A 20,833-nucleotide genomic window follows, 5' to 3' on the forward strand; every position below is an offset into this window, starting at 1 on the left:
TCAGACAGTTGGGAAGTCAAACAATAGTTTGAAAAATACATGAACTAATTCCTATGCACACTGAATATATCTTATTTGTACTGCAAAAACCCATGGAAGAACAATACACTACTTAAAGCAAAGAACAATTTTACAAATATAAACTTACCAGTATTTCAGTGAGAAGTGTAGGCCTGCTTTGGGTTGATAGGTTAGTCAAGTTAATTAGGTATGATGTATGCCTTCAACTTAGAGCAACCCTAAGTCTAAAGTTTAGGGCAGGTGCCAAGTAAATGATCTCGGAGGGCCACATCTGATCCACTGGCCTTAGTTTGGGGATCCCTTACATAAAGTCTTAAAACAAGAAAACCATACCAGGTTTCATCTCTCAGGGGGGAAAAAACGATTGCTGTGGTGTGCCTTCAATTTCTGAGTTATGGAAACCCTAAGGTAAATGTATCATGAGATTTTCTTGTCATGATTTGTTGAGAGGGGGCTATGCTATTGCCATCCTCTGAGGTTAGGAGACTGTGACTTATCCAAGGTCATCCAGTGGGTTTCAATGGCTAAGTGGGGAACCGAACCCTCTGCCTTCAGGGTCCTAGTCCAGTACCCAAACCACAACACCATACTGGAACTGTTGTAAATAGATTATGCTAGAACTCACTTGTGATTTCTTAATTCATTCCTAATATTTTCCCTTAAGAGAATTAAGAAAGAACTCAAACTTGAGTTCTAGCACCACCTACAGATGATAAAAAATGATGCATTTCTCCTTATGCCGCTTTTCTTCCAACACTTATTTAACAAAGAGATGAATGAAATATTACTGGGGGAAAATTCCCCCACTCCTTTTTTGTGGCAGTGGGTAACAATGTTCTACTGCCCTGCGAACCGCAGAAAACACTTGGGCCATGTTCAAAATAACTGAAATGATCATACTGGAGGCTACAAAATATGGTCTCCAATGTGCACGGAATATACCTTCCCTTTAGCATGCAAATATTTGGTTGGAGTGGACAATAGCACATAGTTCTGGTTTAGTCTCTGGTTCCAAAAGTCTCCCACCTCTCCAGTCCTGATACAGAATACTTGATATTCAAAAAACAAATCAACTGCTTTGATTCCTTGCTTTAAGTCAGTTTTTGGGATGGATACTTACTCCTATATTTTCTATCAACTGGGGATTCTCTTACTGCTGCATGTCAATTTACTTTTGAATGTAAAGAAGCAAAATTACCATTTCATAAACTATCCTATATCCACTGAATATCTCTTTCTCTATCAATACATTGAAGGCTTATACGTTTTGTAAAATTGAGCACAAGACTTTAAAAGTTGCTCCATTCTTTAAAAGCATCAAAACTATTGTTTATAAATTAAACATGATTTAAAAGAAACACAAACAACAGTTCAAATATATTCTTCCACAAATTTCATTAGATTTGCTTTGTGTAACATAGCAACCAATGTAATATTAGGGATCACAATCACCCTACAGTTGACCCTCTACATTTGCAGGTTTCACTCTTGGGGATTTGATTATTAATGAATTTTATTAATATATTCTCTCTAATAAGTTGACAATAGAGTTGTGCTGGAGGATCTAAATTCCTAAAGAGGCATTCAATGAGGTAAAAAAAATTGCATCTGCATTTTCTCACTCACCCTTACAAAAGAGAAGGGTCTACTATGCGCTAGGGCCGAAACTGTCTGTAAATCTCTAAGATCATTCCAATGCAATGTATTTTAAATACTATTTCTTTAAGGCTAACTCTGCCAACTAGAGCAGGAAGTACTAAAAATGAATTAGTACCATTACTGGGGTACAAAACATTACTGCATAGCAAAAAAGTGATGTCAAATAATCAAGGGTAAAGCTGAGCCTTCTGCAATAAGGCTATTGCCACTGAGTGGCACCAAATCCACAGATGGGGCAAACATTCTAAGAAGTTATGAATTTATTGCTGCCAGCCCCAGGTTATTTAAAATATTTAAATAACATTTTTTTCTGTCTCAAGACTATTTTCTAGTATTGGCTACAACAATTTATTCCAAACATTGGAATAGCTTTCTTTTTAATTTTGAAACATATTGAAACAAATAAGAAGCTTCTTTTCCTTTCTTTCTCATCTCTCATTCTCTCTTTCAATTTTTGAAAAAACTTAACAAAATATAGTGCATAATGAAATAGCAGTTGTAGACTATAACTTTAAGAATTAGAAAACCTGTCTTTCAAACCAGAGGACGTCAGCAAAACACTCCTCCATTTATGACCCAAGAAATCACTGTAAATATTCCTCAAAAACAATGAAATGAGTGGATGTAGAGGCAACAATTGGTAAAATCTGGGAAAACCCAAGGAGCTATATTAGTACGATTTCTATATCCATAGGGGATATATTTCTGCATGTACTGTAGAAACAACAGTGAATAATAGCAAATTGAAATAAATGACTTCAGTTGGAAGTTCCCACAGAGTCACCTTAGAGGACCTATTGAAATGAATGACTCCAGTTGGAGGTTCCTACAGAGTCATCTTAAAAGACCTATTGAAATGAATGAATTTTGCTGGAACTTGCCCTGGAAAAACTAGAAAATCCCTGGAATTATCTCTAGGAATTTTCTAGGTCCTCCAGGGCAAGTCTATGGTAGAAGCATGCCATATAATTGCCTGGAGGACCTAGAAATTTCCTAGAGAACTTGTAGTCAGATGCAGTTAGGTTAAACTGCAAGGACTGGTTTTGTGGGTTTGTACTATAGTGGAAAACATATACTTTGTATCAATCTGGAGAACCCGATCATACTCCCGATCCCTGAAAGTGGCAACACTTCTGGACCTGTTATATACATGCGTTGAGCTTTGTGAAAGGACATGCATTATGCATTATTTCCAGGAATGTAGACTGTACAAAATTAGACTTGGGTTTTGTCAACAGGGCTGCTTTTGCCTGTTCAACTCGGCAGCCTAAACTAGAATACATTTTCTGGGTCAAGTGTAATATAGCTCACAGAGCTCTGATGTATTTTCTTTGACTAATCTGGGATGGAGTCTGCAGGACACAACAAACTTGCATGGACCCCACTTTGAATGATGGAGTAGCCTTGCTTTGGCACATCTGGGTGAGAAGAGGAGGAAAAGATGGGTGGGTGAGTGGAAGTTGACACTGAGATGCTCTGGTCCTCATCGGTCACCACAGTCACTTCTCCTGCTCCTTCTTGAATCAAAGCATTGAGCCCTTCCAAGTCTGAGCAGGTGATCCCAGTGCCATTAATGAAGGTCTGGCTTGCCGAGACGTCATGGCTCCCTACAGGAATTGTAGGGATAAGAGTTTGGCTTGGCGCACTCCCATCTACTTGATCATGGGCTCCAAGGAGAACTGTTGACTGGTCCACTGAAATACCTTCCACTTGGGATCCTGCTGAAAGTGGTGGAGCAAGCAAGTTCACCTGCTGAAGGATCTGCAGCTGGCTATTACTGGAGAGATCTTCTTCGGTTTGGCTTATTAAGGCAGGAGGCACAATATTGACAGAAGCTGCCTGCACCAGGCTGCTGGCCTGAGACATTTGGTGTCCAACAATGATCTTGACCTGTCCTTCATCATAAGTTGAAGCATGTAGTGGAACCTGGAGATGGCTGACAGTAATAGGGGCACCAACCTGCCTAGCAGAGTCTATCTGGAAGTGAAGAACAGGCTGCTCAATATTATTGTTCCCATTATACTCAGCATGCTGCCTCTTATGGCTCCTCAGAGAATCCTCTCGGACAAATGAGGCCTCACAGAGATCACATCTGAATGCCTTCTTGGCCTCCAACTTGGCCACTTGCCTGGAGCTGCCTTCCTTCAGCCGATCTCCTTCCATCTTATCAACTGGTTTCTTCTTGACCTTGACCTTCTCCCGATGGGCTTTCTTTAGGTGGGTGGTCAAATTGCTCCGTTGTTTAGTGTCAAAGGGGCAGAACTCGCATTTAAATGGGCGGTCCTTGAAGTGGATCCTCTCATGGACCTTGAGGGTGGCCTTACTGGAACAGGAGTAGTTGCATTCGGGGCACTTCACTGCCTGCTCAGGCTGATGGGTGCGAAGGTGTTGACGGAGACTGGTCTTGTTCCCACACTGGAACTCGCACTCAGGGCATCGCAAGGCATTCTCCATGCTGTGCTTGATGCGGATGTGTGATTTCAAATTGCCTTTCATTGCACAGCGCACGTCGCAGAACTCACATTTGTAGGGCTTCTCCCCGGTGTGTACGCGCATGTGCCTCTTCAAATCTGAATTGATTTTAAATTTGGCACTACAGAGACGGCACTGGAATGGAGCATCTCCTGTTGGGAAGACATATTCTGCATTAGGGTTACCTGGTATAAGAAATACAGTTTTTGCAGGTAAAATATGTTGTTTAGTTTGGGGAAGAGAAGGTTAAGAGAGGACATAATAGCTAAGGATGTCATATTGAGGTGGGAGTTTTCTGCTACTGAGCAGAACACAGAGCAATGGATTTAGACTACAGGAAAAGAGATTCCACTTAAACATTAGAAAGACCTGATAGTAAGAGCTGTTTTTCAGTGGAATTATACTGCCTTGGAGTGTGGGGATCTCCTTATTTGAAGGTTTTTAAATAGGGGCTGACTGGCCCTCTGTCGGGAAGGCTGTAATTCCTGCATAGCAGGGGGCTGGACTGGTTGGCCCTTGTGGTCTCTTCCAATTCTATGGTTTTATTTGTCCTCCTTGCTCTGGGTTACGTAATCTATGTGTTCTGATTTCTTCTGTTTCTAGCCTTTGGACATTTCTATACAAACAGACCAAAATGTCAATGATCAGGGGATGATGGGAGTTGTCGAGAATGATGGTGCTTGCCTATCTTTGCCTAGCATCTACATACACAATTCAGCAGGGAGCAAAGAGCTGCATCTGTACTTAGAAATGTAGAAATATTATATCATAGGGCCCTTGTCTCTTCAAACTCTATAATTCTATGATTCAGAACAACATTTTGTGCTTTCTTATAATATCCTTGAAAAGGGTTTGATTGTTAGTTTGCTATACATGTTTCATATTTGTTATGCTAACATTAAAAACTGCCATAAAATACACATTCTTTCAAAAAGGAAAGAAAGTGAAACTCAGCAAAGCAAGACATACATGAAGCATGCCAATGTAAATGAGAATATAAGATAAACCCCTGCATAACAATTTGCAGATAAAACATTATATTAGCTCTTTTGGCAGGGTTATGCCTCCTTGGCTGGCAATAACTTGCCTAATCTCCATAGCAGTATAATGCAAAAATTGGTAGTATTGATACCTTCACAGTAGGAATTATGGGTTCTCATTTAGCTAAGAATAGCTAGTTACTTCTAGTACTACCTTGCAAAACAGGATTGATTCCTGATGCCAGCTATTTGAATGATGTCACACACACACACACACACACACAGAAAATCTTAAATGAACCATGGGGGTGACATTTAAAAGAGAAAAAAATGTAGGGAGGTCCTTAGTTCAATGAACATTGCTGTTCTTTAATAATCATGACACATATGGCTTAATTTACCTTACCAGTTAATATTTTATAAATCTACATAAATGGAAGACTGTAAAAATGTATGCATAATTTGTTTAACTGGCTCCATATTTCACTGATACAGCTGAAGATTTTTCAAATCATGATGCGACATACTGTGCTAATCCATGTGTCTGTTTAATAATTGAGAACCTGGGTATAAAATGTTTATAATATACATTTTATTAATGAAGACACACAGACTGCCAGTTCAGTGAATTTTGCAAGCTGGTTCTTCCAGATATGCATGCTTAAGATCTGCACTGGAAATAAATTACTGGATTTTAATCAATTTTCCTGATGAAAGTCTGATGCAGTATGTATTGCAAGAGCCCCAATTTCAGATGCCAAACTGTACTTTAAAAAAAAGCAATCAGAGAGTCTAAATGTTAGCAATACACTTAGTTTTCTAATTCAGAGATTGCTCTGAGTTGCAGATTTATCCCACTGAACTTACAATATGTGACTGTGGCAAAGAAAGCTTAAGAAAAAGAAAATCCAAAGGAGCTCATAGCTAAGAAAAATCATCCATGCGAGAAATTTTAGAGAAATAAGCAGAGAATGGAAGATGCTGAGCTAAAGGTCTGGGGGATCCAAACCCAAGAAGCGAGAAAAATAAAAAAATCCTTACTTTGCAGATTAAACTAAGAAATACAATTATATGAAAAGGGCTGAATTTCACAATCTGGAACTCTCAAAATATCCTGAGTGCTATCTTTGAGCAGAGAAAGAGCTTGTAATAAACAGCACCTGCATTCACCAACCTTAGTATAAACACCAGCAGTGTGGCCTTCTGAAAATGCCACATCTAAGAAGCCGTTATTCATGCTTCATCTCAAGCCCCTGGCCTCACAGATCAGAGCAAGACACTCTTCAGATTCTGGAAGTGCAGCTTGGTTCTGATGAAGCCCTTTTAAGCTTTTTAAAAATGTTTCCAGCCATCATGATTCAAACAATTATCATACAGACAACACTTAGAGAAAGTCTGAAGTGGTGAGATACTTATGGCCATCTGCAAACACAATTCTTAGGAACTTTAACATGGCTAGTCTATTACACCAGTATCCCTACACTGGCTTTTCAGTGAATCTAGTATGGTATCCAGTATCCTTGATTTCACTACCCATCTCCCGCCTTTCCCCAGATGTTCTCTAGGCATTTTCTAACTCGTCCCAAATGATTCTATGATATGCATCTACCAAATGTTGACCATAAAGTTGCACTGGAGGACCAAGAAATGCTAGAGAGATATTTCCTCAAGATATTTTCTAGGTCCTCAAGCATGCTATAGTATGATTTCATTGTGATTTCACATTTCCTCCTTAAGTCCAGGAACATCTCCCCATGGATAAGGGGGTCATACTGTGTTACATTTACAAAGAACCCTCCCTAGACTCCCATTGTTCCATTCAGTAGAGATTTAGAAATCTCTATACATTATAATCAATAAAAAACTAAGTACAGCATGTGGACTAATTTGCTAGATTTAAAATTGCGATTAGTTAATCAATAATGGCTGGTTCTTACATAATGGACACTGCACTGCCTTTAAAGCAAAATAAAAACCTGACTAGTTTAGCAAGATGTTGGGAATGTAATCAAGTTAATAAATATTTTGAGGCACATAATATAGTTGCAACTTCTAGTGACTTCCTCGTGTTCAAAAGTTAGCATTCATTTTAATTTTGATTCAGAGAAAAAATTCTGCAATTTGCAATGAACGTGCAGTAAAATTATATTTCTGTGATATGGTATCTAGAAGACAGACACCATAAATGGCTTTTTTGTGGCCTTATATTTCCAAAGAGCGGAAGGTTACAAGGCTAGAGAACTCATTAGGCTCCTCCTTTATTTATGCACCAGCACATGTCCATTAGCTGTCATGACTTGAACACCCTAAATGCCTCAAATCCCATCTGATCTTGGAAGCTAAGCAACATTAGCCCTGCTTCGTATTTGGATGGAAAACTGCCAATGAATACCAAGTGTTGTAAGCTATGTTTCAGAGGAGGGAACTTGCAAATCCATCTCTGAGTATTTCTGGCCTAGGAAAACCTATGCCATGAATTGACAAGCTGCTTGAAGGCATAAACACACACTTACACTTTTCTCCTCCATTTGAATTTTTTTGAGATGTGTGTTGCTTGTGTAAATTTATTTGCTTAATTTCTGGTTGTTCCATTTTTGCTGATGTCACTATGAATAGCCTTTCTTTGGTTCTATTGTTTTTGCCCTACAGTACAACCTCTATATCCGCAGGACTGGTATCCATTATTTCATTGCTCCATATCCAATCAAATATGTCCTCCTTCAGAATGTTCTAGGTCCTTCAGTGCGATTCTATGGTATTCTTGGGTCAGATGTTTTTCACTTCAATACATTTTAATATTATCCCAGTTTCACATATCCGCATGAAGTCTGGGACTTCATTAATATCCCCTATTAATATGGGGGGTGTACTGTATATACAAAATGCATTTTCCTTCTGCAAAACCTTCTTGCTCCTGAGTGAAGCCAATATGCTAGAAAACACCCCTGAATTACCTGTATGGGATCTGAGATGAACGGTGAGCTGGCTGGAGTTTCGACTGGCATAAGGGCAGATCTGGCATTTAAAAGGACGCTCATTTGAATGGATGCGCTGGTGCTTGTTGAGGCTGCTGCTCTCGGCAGCTGCATAGTCACAGTCTTTACACTTGTAGGGCTTCACTCCACTGTGGGATCGCATGTGCATTTTCAACTTATCCTTGCGGCTGAAGCACTTGCTGCAAACTTCACATTTATGGGGCTTGTCACCTACAGAAGAAAAATGGGCACTGCAGGTGAATTGCAATAGATTGGGAATGGGCAAAGTAGGGCTCTCTAAGGTCCCTTCTACACAGCCCTATAAAATCCACATTATCTGCTTGGAACTGGATTATAGGCTAAAATAATCCAGTTCACATCAGATAATGTGGATTTTCTGCTTGGTTAACCTGGATTATCTGGCAGAGTAGAAGGGGTCTAAGAATGCTTTTGTTGCTATCTTCAGACCCATGAAGTGACTTTTTGTGGCCCTCCAAAGAGTGAACTGGCATGTGGAAGCCCCCAGGAGTCAAAATGCACCTTTTAAATAGGTAGCAGGGGCCCCTGCTCTCTAACATTAAAATAACGATTTCTTTTGCATTTTCATTTTTGGTAGTCCATATGGCCCTCAAAAGATCTCAGGAACAGACTATTTGCTTCTGAACTCACTGCAGTTGCCAACCCCTGCAATAGACAAAACACAAAAGGGGTGGGTATCTTTCCCCTATTGTAATAAAGATTACCTGGATGGGATTTACTCCATGCCATTTGCTTTTCTTTCAGCAAATCAGGTAAGTGCACAGATTAATTCATGCATAACTTTTGATATATCTGTTTATTAAACATTTCCCTCTTATGTTAGGGACAACTAAATAGTCACATCTCCCCTCCCCCCAAATATGTGTCTACTCTTTTTACATTTTGAAGTATTTAATCTTTTCAACACAGATAATTAATCCATATGTCTAATTCAAAAAGACATGTATACGGTCCTGAAATTAATCACTTCTACCTCTGGTTACAAAGATGTCAGGAAGTAGGAGAAGGGAAGATCTTTCTCTGAGCTGTAATGAGACTTACTGCTGGTTATCCTGATCCTTAGGAAGTCAAATAAAGCAACACTGAGCTAGACCAAGGAAAGGGATCATATGTCCCTTCACACATTATTGGACGGCAACTTCCATTATCCCTAGATTGCAACTAGTCATTTCTAGTCGTCGGTGGAGAATCATGGGAATGATGTTCCAACATCAGCTGATCTTCATCCATACTAATAATAATACTTTATTTATATTCCAGCATATAAACAAACACAAGCAAACATTCAGTGCCTTGTTACAATGAAATACATTGGAATACAAATACACAGACAAAGGCAAAAGCTTCTCTTTTCATTTCTGGCTCTGGAGGCAGTGCTCATCTCTGGGTCTGGGGGAGGTGCTCTTCTCCTTTTCCAAGCCAAGGAGCTTGCGTTATCCATAGAAACCTTCAAACTGTTAGGTTGGCAGGAGCTAGAACTAAACAGTGGGAGCTCACCCTGTCTTGCGGATGCGAACTGCCAACCTTCAGGTCAGCAGTTCAGAAACACAAGGGTTTGACCCACTGTGCTACCGTGTCCCCCGGGCAAACTCCATGGGCAAAATTGATCATTCTTGACAGTAGGCAGTTTCTGATCTCTAAGAATCAAGATGAGTTTGCAATGTAAACTCTAGCATCTCCACTAAATCTCACACTAACATGAGCTGGTAGAATATTCTACAGAAATCCAGAAGTAACGACCACTTTTCATAGAAAGGTGGTAAACAGTCAGGAAACAAGCAATGGCTATGTCCACACTGTCTTTCTGATCTTCCCTTTTTCTTCTGGAAAGCTACCATACATAGTGGCTTCACAGATTTATGTTTTTCTAAAATCAAATATTTACCTGTATGTGTTCTTAAATGCCGTTCCATGTCTTTCATACCATAAGATGTCTTGAATTGACAGCCTAGAAGGGGAAAAAATATAAGAGCGTGTATTTATTCTGTAGCTCAAACTTCCTCGAAATGTGACTTCCTTTTCTCATAGCACCCCTATGAAACATGGCAGGTGAAGGGATGCTGATTGGAGTCCGAGAGCTCTGGTGCCACAACAAACTACAAATCCCAGGATTTCATAGGAATGAGCAATTGCATTCAAAGTGCTGCCAAACTGCTATAATTCTGCAGTATGGATAGTCTCATAGGGGAATGAAAATCTAAACATCTCTTGGTCCTGATCCAGTGTTCTATCTCAGCTAACACAGGACCCGCAATGCCTTAGGCAGATACAGTAGTAAATATAGAAAGAGAAGTATGAATGAAAATGAAATAAAAACAACAACAACTTGAAGTTAATGTGTACAGCAGGTGAAGATCTGGTCAGACCTTGTTGAGAGAGAAGCTCCCATCTTAGCCAGCTGGCCACCATGTGTATGAATCTAACACATCTAGAAGGCAATGGGTTGCATTTCACTATACCACACTTCTGCCTTTGTTTATGCTCAGGGGTACTCAGGTATTATTCTTGGTTTACAATTGCAATTTGAGATAAGCACAGGGAAGAAGAAGAAAAAAAACACCACACACCATAAATTTTACTCAAGATTCCCAAGCAAAGACAGGTTCTGAAACAATGAATATATATGTTCTAATGAAGTTAACTGACCTAATCATACAAGGAAGGGTATTTTTTCCCCTTTCATGACTTAGGATTATTTGATCAATGGCTATATAAATTAATTAGAAAGCACTTCCATGAATCTTCTTCGAACTTTGTGGCAATGCCGCTGATTAAAATTAATTTAAGCATTGCCAATTTATTTCCTCTTTCCATCTCTTGAAGCAGCCAAGCAGTGGATGGAATGTAAATACAGTTCAGAGAATAATTCACAATTGCAAAGTCCCATGAGCCTTTGGGCTGGAGGGATAAGCCGCTGAAAAACCAGGAGCTACTCCATGCATCGTATTATTCTTTTTTCTTTGGGTTTGGGTTGAAAATGCAGCCCCTGAATCTCAGGTTTGCTTGATTTGCATGCAATAAAATAGTATAGGAACCAAGAAGAAAACATATGTAATTACACAGGAATCCTGACATTTTCTTGACCCTGCTCCACAAATGCTTATCTTGAATGTATGAATACAGGCAGTCCCTAAGTTATTAAGGAAGGAAAGTATACATATTTTGTGATCAATGCCTTTGTAGCATTAAATATGGAAGCCAATTCTGTGTATTTATCCCAGCTGACTTAAGATATGACAGAAATATTTGGTAATGTACTATAATAGGTGATGTATCCTCTACAACCAAAGAATGGCAACTTTGATAGGAATCCAGCAAATGATGCCAGTGTTGTATAGAAAAAAAAACAAGGAACTCCAAAGAAGTATATGTTATAAGCAATAATCGCAGTCATATGTGATGGAAGATAGTTAACAGACACCAGTGAGAATATGTTTTGATTAGTGGCCTGTCGAAAGAGTAGTAAAAGTCTTATTGCACTGGATGAGAGAAATGGCCTTGCACAATGATGGGAAGAGTAGTCACCTTGGACAAAGACCAGAAAAATTTATAGGAAATTTGCTGATAACAAAATATCAGACATGAACAGAGGGGAATAATGATTTCAGTATATATGCAGGTTCAAAAGAGAGAGAAGGCAAGCAGTTTGTAATTGATTCCATAGAGCTGTACACATGGCTGTATAAAACAGCAGCCTATTATGCAGTTCCAAAGGTAGCATACCTGATAATACTAATGACAGACAGGCTAGTTGATAGCACACTGGAGTGTGTTGCCTGTTATGAGAAAAGTTTTAATAGCTGCCTATAGTTCCGATAAAGGTATAGAGATGCCTTTGGAAAAGAGTAGTTTCCTCCACAGATAAGTTTAAAATGTATAGAATTCCTCAACATGTCATTATTTTATAGTGTTATGAATGATGATGGATTCCTTGCAGATAATCAGTATAAAACGAACATACCAAGAGTCCCTTCTTCACTGCCGTATAAAATCCAGGGTTTTTTGTGTCAGGAGCAACTTGAGAAACTGCTTCTGGTGTGAGATAATTGGACATCTGGTCAGGACATTACCCAGGGGATGCCCAGATGTTTTTGATCATCCTTGTGGGAGGCTTCTCTCATGTCTCCACATGGAGCTGGAGCTGACAGAGGGAATTCATCCACACTCTCCCTGGGTTGGATTCGAACTGGCAACCTTCAGGTCAGCAACCCAACCTTCAAGTCAGCAGTCCTGTTGGCACAAGTGTTTAACATCCAGGGGATCTGCTTTGAGCTAGATTATATGACAGTGGACTCAGGGCCCTTCCATACAGCTATATAACCCAGAATATCAAGGCAGATAATCAACAACGTATCTGTTTTGATAATCTGAATTATATGGTGGTGTAGAAGAGGCCTCAATGTCAAGTAATGTTCCTCTCCAAGAGAATAATATGAGTGTAAATACAGTAAAACTCTGTATTGACAGGGGACACATTCCTGTATTTGCTGTGGAAACTGAAGAACCCTCTTGAAATGAATGTCTTCTGACTGAAGCATGGCATAGAATTACATTGTAGGACCTGGAAAATGCACAGAAAGAATTATGAGTCCTCCAGCACAACATTATGATCCTACTCTGGTGGATGTAAACCACAGAATTGTGTTGGAGAACCCAGAGAACATAATTTATTTATTTATTTATTTATTTCCAACATGTATATCCCACCCTTCTCACCCGAAGGGACTCAGGCCTGTGTACACAATTGGCAACAATTTGATGCCTTCACATAATTAAAACATAGCAATGAAAATCCAATTAAAACAATATAAAAATATAAAACATATGGTTACAAATCCATTCATCCAAAATCCTCGTGCTGTAGCCATAAATAATTGGCAATAATTCTTTGCATGCAGGTAAATGAAATTAGGGATACTGCCCCACTGATATGGAGTCATTCTGTATTGATTAGAACGTATTAATCAATAGCTAAAATAGTACAAAGCTGCCTATTCACTTTTCCAATCATGTCAAATATCCCGAAATTCCAGTGCTTCAGATTTCTTAAAGAGAATGTTGATGTTAGTCGGCCTGCCATCTTCTATGACGTTGGAAGCTCAAGTGACCAAGTTAGTGGATGCTGGGGAACTCCTAGCTGATATACTGAGAAATGACAACTGATAAATGTGATAGGATGGAAGAATTCAGCCTGTTTCAGTATTTTACCAGGATAAACACAAGGCACATAGACAACATATATGTTACCTGGATAGCAGCAGTTGAGTTTTTTCTGTGCTGCTGACGTGGTGGATTTTTTGGTGCGAGGTTTTGGTGGAGTGGTGACAACTGTCGTAGTCTGAGGCTCACTGTTCTCAGCAGGAAGGTAGGTTTGGTAGCCATGCTCAAAAACAAACTCAGGTGCAGAAACTGAGAAACACAAAGAGACTAGGTTTTCCAAAACATCAGAGCTATGCACAATGATACACCTTCTCTAAACCCTCATGCAACTTATCAAAGATCTCTGTTTGATGTCAAGAACATGATGCAACCTTCTTCGTACAGTATTGCTAATGAGAGAAATGTCGCAAAGTTCACCAACTAAAATTAATCGGGAGCTATTTTTTTAGTTAATTAGGAAGTTTATAGCAAAAGATTATACAGTATGACCACCACATCCATTGAGGATATGTTCCTGGACTTAACGTGGAAACACAAGTCCATGGATAATAGTGAATCCAATTGAAATTAATTACTTCTAGAAGAAACATTCCAGATCATGGTGCAGAATCTATAAAATGTATCCCTAAAATTTCTAGATCCTCCAGCACAACTTTATGGTAAATTTCCAATAGAAGCATGCCACTGAATTATGCTGAACCTAGAAAATGCCTAGGGAACATTTTGTTTAGATGTGAGTAAGTGAAACAATGGTTTGGGTCCATGTTATCTACAATCCACCCAGAACACTTAGGTCCTCTGGAGGATGCTTACTCCAACCAACCAGAACCCAACTGGTGACCTTCACCCAGAGGACCTTTCCATCAGCCGCTTCAAGAAGACTGTGGAAAGACCTGCCAGGAGAGTGCTGACAGCTAAATGAGGTGTCGGAATTTCAAACACATCTGAAGACCTAATTTTTCTGGCAGGCCTACCCAAATCAGTTTTAATCATGAATTTTAAACTCACAATATTTTAGTATGTCTTCTGTGTATTTTATAGAATACATTTTTAATATGTGTATTTTATATAATGTGTTTTTAGCTAGGTCGTAACCTGCTTCTAGCCACTAGGAAAAACGGGTAAGAAATAAAATTATTTTTATCATCATCATCATCATCATCTATTTTATTATGACACAGCAAATAAAATAGATATGCTGGATTTCGTATCAATAATAATAATAATAATAATTATTATTATTATTATTATTATTATTATTATGGGATCATACTTTACAGGAAACTCTTACACTCTCTAATTTTATTCCATGTTATTTCAATATAATTGTTTTCTGTAATTTTGTGTTTTATGGCTTACGTCCAGCATAGTGCTTACAGCTGCTACTGAGGTTTTCCCCCCTTTCTTTCTCTCCTGTGCATCAGCAAAAACCTTCTCTGAAGCATCGTCCAACCCTCAGATCAGTTTTAAAGCTGCACAGAGAGATCACCCCATCAAGTATGCCTGTGCAAGTAGAAATACAGAACTGGTTTCATCTCTACATTTTTACTTTATTTGTACATTGCCAAGAGAATGCTTTGGATCATTTAAAATGCTGGAAATAGCTAAAGCAAATAATTACTGAGAAATTAGTCCCACATAGCTACAGATGCACACCTAATTGGAAGCAAGCCCACTGAACTCAGGTGAGACTTGCTTCAAGTTAAAAAAAAATCTCAGGATTAAATATTAACATTATCCACATCATCATTACCATCTTTATTTATATTCCACTTTCCCCCTAAGATTGGGACTCAAGAGAGCTTGCAAATTAAGATAACTACAGTTAAAATATACAAAAAACAACATAAAACAATTCAGCTATTTAAATATTAAAATATCTTTAAACAGTACAATTAAAAACAATACAGAACCATTGTAGAAGCCCTTTCCTTAAAATGCTTCAGTGGAAATTAAAACAAAGAGTTATGTTTATCAATGGGATAGCAAGGAATGTAGATTCTCTAGAGAGGAAGTTCCAGAACATGGGGGAAACCACCAAGGAGACCCTGTCTTATATCTCCATTAAACATAGCTCTGAAGACCATGGGACTGAAAGAAAAACCTCCTTAAGATTAAGGCAGTTTTATGTCAGAAGACATTCTATCAAATGGTCTGGGACAGGAATGTCGGACTCATTTTCACCAAGGGCCACATCCACCTTCTGGTTGCCTTCAAAGGGCCAGGTGAAATTGTAAGACTGAATAAATGTAATTATGTTGCCTGGCATTGATGGGCTGAATCTGGCCCGCGGGCCTTGCACTTGACATATATGGCCTACACCAAAGCCATTATAAGGCATTAAGACATAACCAAATCTCTGTATTGTGCCTGGAAACAGATGCTGATGGAGTAGAAGAGTTTTATGTTGCCACTTCCAGGTAACAGTAAACAGTAGGCTCTCTACTGAGTAACCTAAGTCACATTTGTCAGAAATATTAAAAATTAATTAGGTATTTTTAATTACAAAAATGTGAGTCAAGCACTGAAAGGGTAAATGGATGCAATGACTCAGCAAAAGCTGCATTTCTATATCAGCAGGTCAGCCTGTAACTTACGCCTCAGTGTTAGTAGCCCTCATTGTGAGAGAACGCCTCAATGTGAGGTAGGTTTCACTGTGAGAGAAGCCTCTGTGTGAGAAGGTCTGGTGTGAGAAAGCCCCAGGTTGAAGGCCTGGTGTGAGAAGCTCCAGTGTGAAGGCTGCTGTGTAAGTTCATTGTGAGAAGAGGCTCTGTGAAAATGAAGCTGTTTATCTGCATGAGAAAGAAGTGTAACGTGGAAGCAAAGAAAGAAGTATAAAGAACTTTATTTGTGTTATGGAAACCTTGTTCTTGTAAATAGTGCAACCATATTATTTTGCTGTAAAGAAAAGCTTCCTAAGGAAGAGTTAACATTGGTCTGTGTGGTTTGGTTTTTTGTTTTCATCACATTTGGCTACTGTTGCTGGGCCACGTTGCTGCAAATAAGTTAATAATAATAATAATAATAATAATAATAAACTTTATTTATACCCTGCCACCATCTCCCCAACGGGGACTCGGGGCGGCTTACATGGGGCCATGCCCAGAACAATACAATATAACAAAATATAAATAAAACAACAAATCATAACACATTAAACAATACAATAAAAATAAATACACTACAGTAAACAAAATCCAAAGAACAGTTACTCTGCTATATGTTTATGAGGAGGGTCTTTTGTTAAGAAGCCTACTCATTCTACAACATTCTCTGCCAACCTCAGAGGAAGGCAATGGCTAACCTTCTCTGAATAAATCTTGCCAAGAAATCTCTTGGGTTTGCCTTAGGGACATCATGTAATTTTAAATTATACTCTGAATAAATTGTACTTCTGACATATCAAACACTATACAGTGCGCTCTTGGTATCCACTGGAGTTTGGTTCCAGAAATCACTGATGATACTAAAATCCATGGGTGCTCAGGTCACATTATATATAATAGCAAATGACTTCAATTATATATAATGGCAAAATAAAAGTTTGTTTAATGGATTTAAAACATATTTTCAAGTTGTGGGATGGTGGAATTCATGGAGGCTGAGTCCATGGACACAAAGGGCTGATGTACTTTCATGGCAAACAAAAACACATCTAAAAGAATATATGAAAATAACTTTTGATTTGAAAAGGACAATATGAGATTTTTAATATTTTCTGGAATTTACAGTTTGTTGTGTGTTTTCCGGGCTGTATGCCCATGTTCCAGAAGCATTTTCTACTGACATTTCGCCCACATCTATGGCAGGCATCCCTAGAGGTTGTGAGGTCTGTTGGAAACTAGGCAAGTGGGGTTTATATATCTGTGGAATGTTCAGGGTGGGAGAAAGAACTCTCCTCTGTTTCAGGCAGGTGTGAATGTTGCAACTCCCCACCCCTAAAAAATCCCCAACTTTTCTTAACTCTATTTTTTTTTTGCTTGGAAGCCACTTGGATCAATACCTGTGATGGTTTGAGTCTCCGAAGTGATGGTTCTGGTCGTGGTTTGTGTTGCTGGCACTGTCTCCTCTGCTACAAACTGTACTGTTCCAGCAGCTGCAGAAGTTGTACCTGACAGATGGCAGCTGTTTCTCTTGTGAGCAACAAATGCATCGAGATTGTTGAACTGCTGCTTGCACAGACCACATATGTGGATATCAGGAGCGAGTTCCACTAGGACGGTGGTGCCTCCTGGAACTGCCAAAACACAATGTATCAGATTAAACAATACAACCAGTCCTCCACATTTACTGGGGTTGGGGTGTAGCACACCCATGAAAGTGGAAAAACCATGAATAAAAAACCCATTTGGCATTTGCTTTAACCTCCCCAGGAATCTCTGTTGTCCAGCACAATTCTATGGTTAATAACTGCTGAAAGTTGACCACATGATTGCACTGGAGGACCTAGAGATTCCTAGAAAAGTGTTCTCTCTTTGAATCTCTAGGTCAGAGATTTCCAAACTGTGTGTCAACTGCAGTGTGTACTTGTCACACAAATGTAACAAGAAATGACAAAAATCATGGAAATGCATATCATTATCTTATAAATCATATATTTTTAAAAATATAAATGAAAAGTTTTTATGAGATATGTTGTGTCCCCATACATTTCGTTATTGTCTGTATCTCTTATAAGGGTTTAACCTCCGCTTTGCTCATAAAGCTGAATTAGGTAAAGGTAAAGGTAAAGGTTTCCCCCCGACGTTAAGTCCAGTTGTGACCAACTCTGGGGGTTGGTGCTCATCTCCATTTCTAAGCCAAAGAGCCGGCGTGGTCCGTAGACACCTCCAAGGTCATGTGGCTGGCATGACTGTATGGAGCGCCGTTACCTTCCCGCTGGAGCGGTACCTATTGATCTACTCACATTTGCATGTTTTCGAACTGCTAGATTGGCAGGATTACTATGATGCATTTCTAAAAAGTGTGCCACCAACATGAAATAGTAATATTAATTTTATTTCTTATCCGCCTCTCTTTGGGGCTTGAAGCAAGTTACAGCATAATTAAAACACATAAACACTGTAAACATTCTACAAATACATATGTATTTATTATTTATTTATTATAATATTTGTATCCCACCTTTCTCACCCAATTTCTATAATGTTTGGACAGCTCTGCTCTAGGTGCTCCAGCGTGGTTCTATGGTTAGCATTTAGTGGAAGTTGACCATAGTGTTGCATTGGAGCATTCAGACATTCTTAGAGAATATTTTAATCAAATTCACAAAAGTCAAACCGGCAAACTGTACAATGAAATAGTTTCCAAAGGACTGCTGGCTGGAGCATTGTATGTTCCAATGGGTATTCATTAGAAGTTACTTGAAAGAAATTACTCTTCAAACAATCAACTTCGGCTTTGACGTAATATGTCCATTTTCAGTTATTTAGGAAATAAAACATATTGTTATTTATGTTTATGGAGGATTTCAAATCGCTGAGCTGAGCTGCTTTTCCTCTAGCTAATCCTGTAGCTGTGTGTGCATGCCTGCATATTTCCAGAAACCCTTACTGAGCATAGATAAACATTTAGCAGAAAGAAAAGCAGATATGCCTGCTTTGTCAGCTTTTCCTGGTGTGTGTGTGCGCACACACACACACACACACACACACGCATGCAGACATATACTAAAGTGGAAATTATAAAAAGATGGAACCTATGGGGGGGGGAAAGGTCATGAAGACTAAAAATCTTACAAACCTACAACTCCTATAATTCCATAGCAATGAGCCCCTGGTAGCCCAATGGGTTAAACCCCTGTGCCATTCTCTCTGGGGAGAATGCAGATTAGCTCCCTCTGTCAGCTCCAGCTTGCCATGTGGGGACATGAGAGAAGCCTCCCACAAGGATGGTAAAGTTCCTTGCAAGTTCCTTTCTCTCACACCAGAAGCGACTTGCAGTTTCTGAAGTCGCTCCTGACATGAAAAAAAATCCATAGCATTATCCATGACAGTTTAAGTGGCGTCAAGCTGCATTAACTACACCAAAAACAAACAAACAAACAAAAAACTTCCTAGTGCCAATTATTTTCAATAAGGTACTCTCAAAACCTATAAAATGATATATTGAAGTCTTAAGCAGCAGACCCTTATACTGTTGTTATTATTTGCATAGCGTGTGGACTATGAATGTTGTTAAGGCATGCATACATTTGAGGGGGTCACCCTGCATAGGCTTGCCTTTGTATGCCAGCACCAGCAAGCAATCTATTCAAGGTGCATCTACACTGTAGAATTAATGCAGTTTGATACCACTTTAACTGTCATGTCTTGGTGCTATAGAATTCTGGGAGTTGTAGTCTGGCACTCTTTGGCAGAAAAGACTCAAAATTCCTGCAAACCTACAACTCCCACAATCCCATTGCATTGATCCAATAAGGCTTGCCTTTGAATGCCAGCACTAGCAAACAGGTCTATTTATTCAAGGTGCATCTGTACTGTAGAATTAATGCAGTTTGATACCACTTTAACTGCCCTGTCTCTGTGCTATGGTATCCTGGGAGTTGTAGTTTGACACTCTTTGGCAGAAAAGACTCAAAAGTTCTGCAAACCTACAACTTCCAGGACCTAATTTCATTTAAAGTGGAGTCAAACTGCTTTAATCCCAGTGTGGCTGCACCCCCCCCCCCAGTTATATGGCAGCGAAGGACTGAAAAACAGGCTTGCAAAACAACTGTGGTCCCTCCAAGCCCCTTCTCCAACCCATTTCACCCAATTCCTCCTCTTTTGAGCATCTCTGCACTGTCTCCCTCTTCCCATCCACCCAGGTTCCCGGGCCCACTTTCGCTTTCTTCAGCCAGGTTCCCGGGCTGGGCCCAGAACGCGCGCTTCTGCCGCTACTCAGGTTTCGGGGCCCGGTTGAGCCCAAGCGCCGCCCGGCTTCTGCAAACCCGGGGCCCGGGAGCGCGGATAAGACCCAGGCAGGCACTTACATTGCACGGGGCCTGCAAAGGGCTGGGCGGCGGCGTCGCTGCTGCTACTTGGGTTCATAGCTTGGGTTTTTGCAAAAGGCGAGGCCGGCTCTCCCTCTCCCCTTATGCAATGGACTGCGCCGGCGAGCCAACGAGGGCAAGAGAAGGAAAAGCAGGCCGGGTCATTGGAGAGTTCCCCCCCCCTCCCCACTTAATGCTCAAAGGGCGGGGACGGAGGCGGAGCGGACGCGCATGCTCCGTAGTAGGTGCTGAAGCCACCGCAGTATTCTTGCCCTTACAGAAGGCATGGGCAAACCTGGGTCCTCCAGGTGTTTTGGACTTCAACTCCCACAATTCCTAACAGCCAGTAGGCTGTTAGGAATTGTGGGAGTTGAAGTCCAAAACACCTGGAGGGCCCAGGTTTGCCCATGCCTTATCTACACTATAGAATTAATGCAATGGTGCAATTCTATGGGATACTGGGAGTTGTTGTTTGGTGACTCCCCTAGAACTCATTGACAGAGAAGACCTTTCTAAAAAACTTGGAAAACTACAACTTCCGTGATAATTGCCTC

The 20,833-nt window shown here is 39.8% G+C and overlaps 1 protein-coding gene across 1 annotated transcript; it reads right to left on the reverse strand.

The window, feature by feature from the left end:
• Positions 1 to 1,397: 1,397 nt before the first annotated feature.
• Positions 1,398 to 20,475, reverse strand: zfp64 (ZFP64 zinc finger protein). The gene is made up of 6 exons (XM_003223982.4): positions 20,280 to 20,475; positions 17,310 to 17,543; positions 13,394 to 13,555; positions 10,032 to 10,094; positions 8,087 to 8,338; positions 1,398 to 4,304 (listed from the first exon to the last, which is right to left on the reverse strand). Exons 1-6 carry the CDS (start codon positions 20,335 to 20,337, stop codon positions 3,016 to 3,018), a joined length of 2,058 nt encoding a protein of 685 aa, XP_003224030.1. The 5' UTR covers positions 20,338 to 20,475; the 3' UTR covers positions 1,398 to 3,015.
• Between the last annotated feature and the right edge of the window lie 358 nt (positions 20,476 to 20,833).

Source organism: Anolis carolinensis, chromosome 4, assembly GCF_035594765.1.
Source record: "Anolis carolinensis isolate JA03-04 chromosome 4, rAnoCar3.1.pri, whole genome shotgun sequence".
In the NCBI taxonomy this organism is placed as follows: Eukaryota; Metazoa; Chordata; class Lepidosauria; order Squamata; family Dactyloidae; genus Anolis; species Anolis carolinensis.

Coding starts and splice junctions, on each gene's coding strand:
- zfp64 (XM_003223982.4), bottom strand. CDS start 20,337: ATGAACCCAAGTAGCAGCAGCGACGCCGCCGCCCAGCCCTTTGCAGGC. Junction 17,544..20,279: donor CTTTGCAGGCCCCGTGCAAT/GTAAGTGCCTGC, acceptor GTGTTTTGGCAG/TTCCAGGAGGCACCACCGTC. Junction 8,339..10,031: donor GCATTTAAGAACACATACAG/GTAAATATTTGA, acceptor TTTCTTCTGTAG/GTGACAAGCCCCATAAATGT.